This window comes from Sinocyclocheilus anshuiensis, unplaced genomic scaffold (genome assembly GCF_001515605.1).
Source record: "Sinocyclocheilus anshuiensis isolate Anshui unplaced genomic scaffold, SAMN03320099.WGS_v1.1 scaffold183, whole genome shotgun sequence".
In the NCBI taxonomy this organism is placed as follows: domain Eukaryota; kingdom Metazoa; phylum Chordata; class Actinopteri; order Cypriniformes; family Cyprinidae; genus Sinocyclocheilus; species Sinocyclocheilus anshuiensis.
The window spans coordinates 3,584,707-3,586,453 of NW_015548309.1; the positions used below are offsets into that span (position 1 = coordinate 3,584,707).

The 1,747-nt window shown below is 41.4% G+C and overlaps 1 protein-coding gene across 1 annotated transcript in view; it reads right to left on the reverse strand.

Annotated features, from left to right (window-relative positions):
- Positions 1-1,747, reverse strand: part of LOC107656398 (putative adenosylhomocysteinase 3) — a 43,305-nt gene that overhangs the window by 10,933 nt on the left and 30,625 nt on the right. Inside the window, exons 2-3 of the mRNA XM_016444256.1 lie at positions 1,280-1,388; positions 815-958 (exon numbers count right to left, since the gene is read on the reverse strand). Coding sequence (XP_016299742.1) covers positions 815-958; positions 1,280-1,388 — 253 coding nt within the window. The remainder of the gene's footprint in view (positions 1-814; positions 959-1,279; positions 1,389-1,747) is intronic.

Below are 1,747 nucleotides of genomic sequence, written 5' to 3' on the forward strand. Positions count from 1 at the left end.
ATACATCTTCATCATGACTAGATAGACACGGTGAGTTTGTCTTTACTATACACGTTAGATGTGATCCACCTCATAGTAACAATCCTATCAGATCGTCCATCTTTTGAGTGAGAGTGTAACGGTACTGGTCGGCCGATCTGATTTCGTGGTTAAAGTTAACCTTTTCGACTTGTTTCCGTGTTGTTGTTACTCAGCAATAGCATGGACGTGATGTTGTCTGGGGGTTTGGCAAAAGGAGAGTGGGACGGTGGGAAGCCAGGAAATTTCAGTTTTGACAATATGGGACCTTTAAGTCAAATTCCTTGTCCATGCGGTTGGATCGTTCTTTTCTCTTTACTGTTATGATTGGCATATTGTCAGTGTCTAATTGTAGCATTTGATAATATTTCTATTCAAAATCGCGATTCCTCGATTTATACAAAATAAAATCACGGCAAAACATTAAATTCTAATTAATCGATTAAACCGGAAAAATCGCCCAGCCCTACGTACTCTCATTTAAATTTTTTTACATTTGACACAGGCTGTGTGTAAGTGCACACTGGAGTATTTGGCCATGTGGTTATGAGGGGCTTGAAGGGGGCGCCCTGCTGTCTCACAGCACACACTGAACATATGGCCCCCTCAGCAGCACAGGAAGGACATCAAAACATGCTTCACTTGAGCTCACACAAACAAATACCAGCAGCTTAATATGTTGACAGGCCTGCGGACAACACAAAGAGTGAGCGGCATTGCACAATCAGCCGTCCCGCTCGTAAACAGTTATAGCTTGTCGGCACATGAACATTAAGACACACAGGGCCCTTCCAACCTTGCTCGGCAATCTCGATCTCCCTGCGTCCGAAGTCGGCCTGTTTGATGTTCTTAATGCAGAAGTCTGCATTGCCCTTGGAGTTCTTCTGCTGTTTGTCGCGGGGAGAGGTTTCGTCATCGGAGCTGTCAGTGTACGAGGCAGCTGAAAAAGGGAATAATAAAGAAAAAAAAATATGTAGATGTGTGTATCTGTTTCTCCATGAACACAGTCCTAAGACAGCCCTGCAGGAATGTAGATTTTACTTCCCTACCTACAATCTACTCTCCTTTATCAATGTAATCCTCTTAAAGAGGCCTGCCAGAGAACCCACACAGGAAAGCCTTTGTTCACATGACTTCACCTGACACTCTGCATTAGACCCTTGACGTATGGTAACACATTATGTAGCCCATCTGACTGAGGTTTAACAGGATGTGCACGTGTGACTGTACAGTGGGTATTCGTGCTTGTACAATGTCATACCTGAGCCGTAACTGTCTGTAGAAGACTGTGAGATGGAGCGAGACAAAGACCTGCGGCTGATCTTGGTGGGACGTTTGTTGAACTCCTGCTTCTGGTCTGCAAACTGGATCTGTAATGAAAAAGGGTGGGAGGTCGGGACAAGAGAGAGAGAAAAGACCAGAGTGAGAAACATTATAGTGAGAAAAAGAAAGAAAGACTTTGAAAGAAGTCTCATGTTCACCAAGTCACGTGATCCTTCAGAAATCATTGTAATATGCTGATTTGGTGTTTATAAAGCATTATTTCTTATTATAATCAATGCTAAAAACAGCTGTGCTGCTTAATTTGTTTTGTGAAACTTATGATAAATATTTTCAAAATTCTTTGAAAATCTCTTATAACAAAAAAAACAAAAAAACAGGTCTTTACTGTTACTTTAATTTAACTACTTGTTGGAAAATTTCATTTAACTACATGTTATTGCTTTAT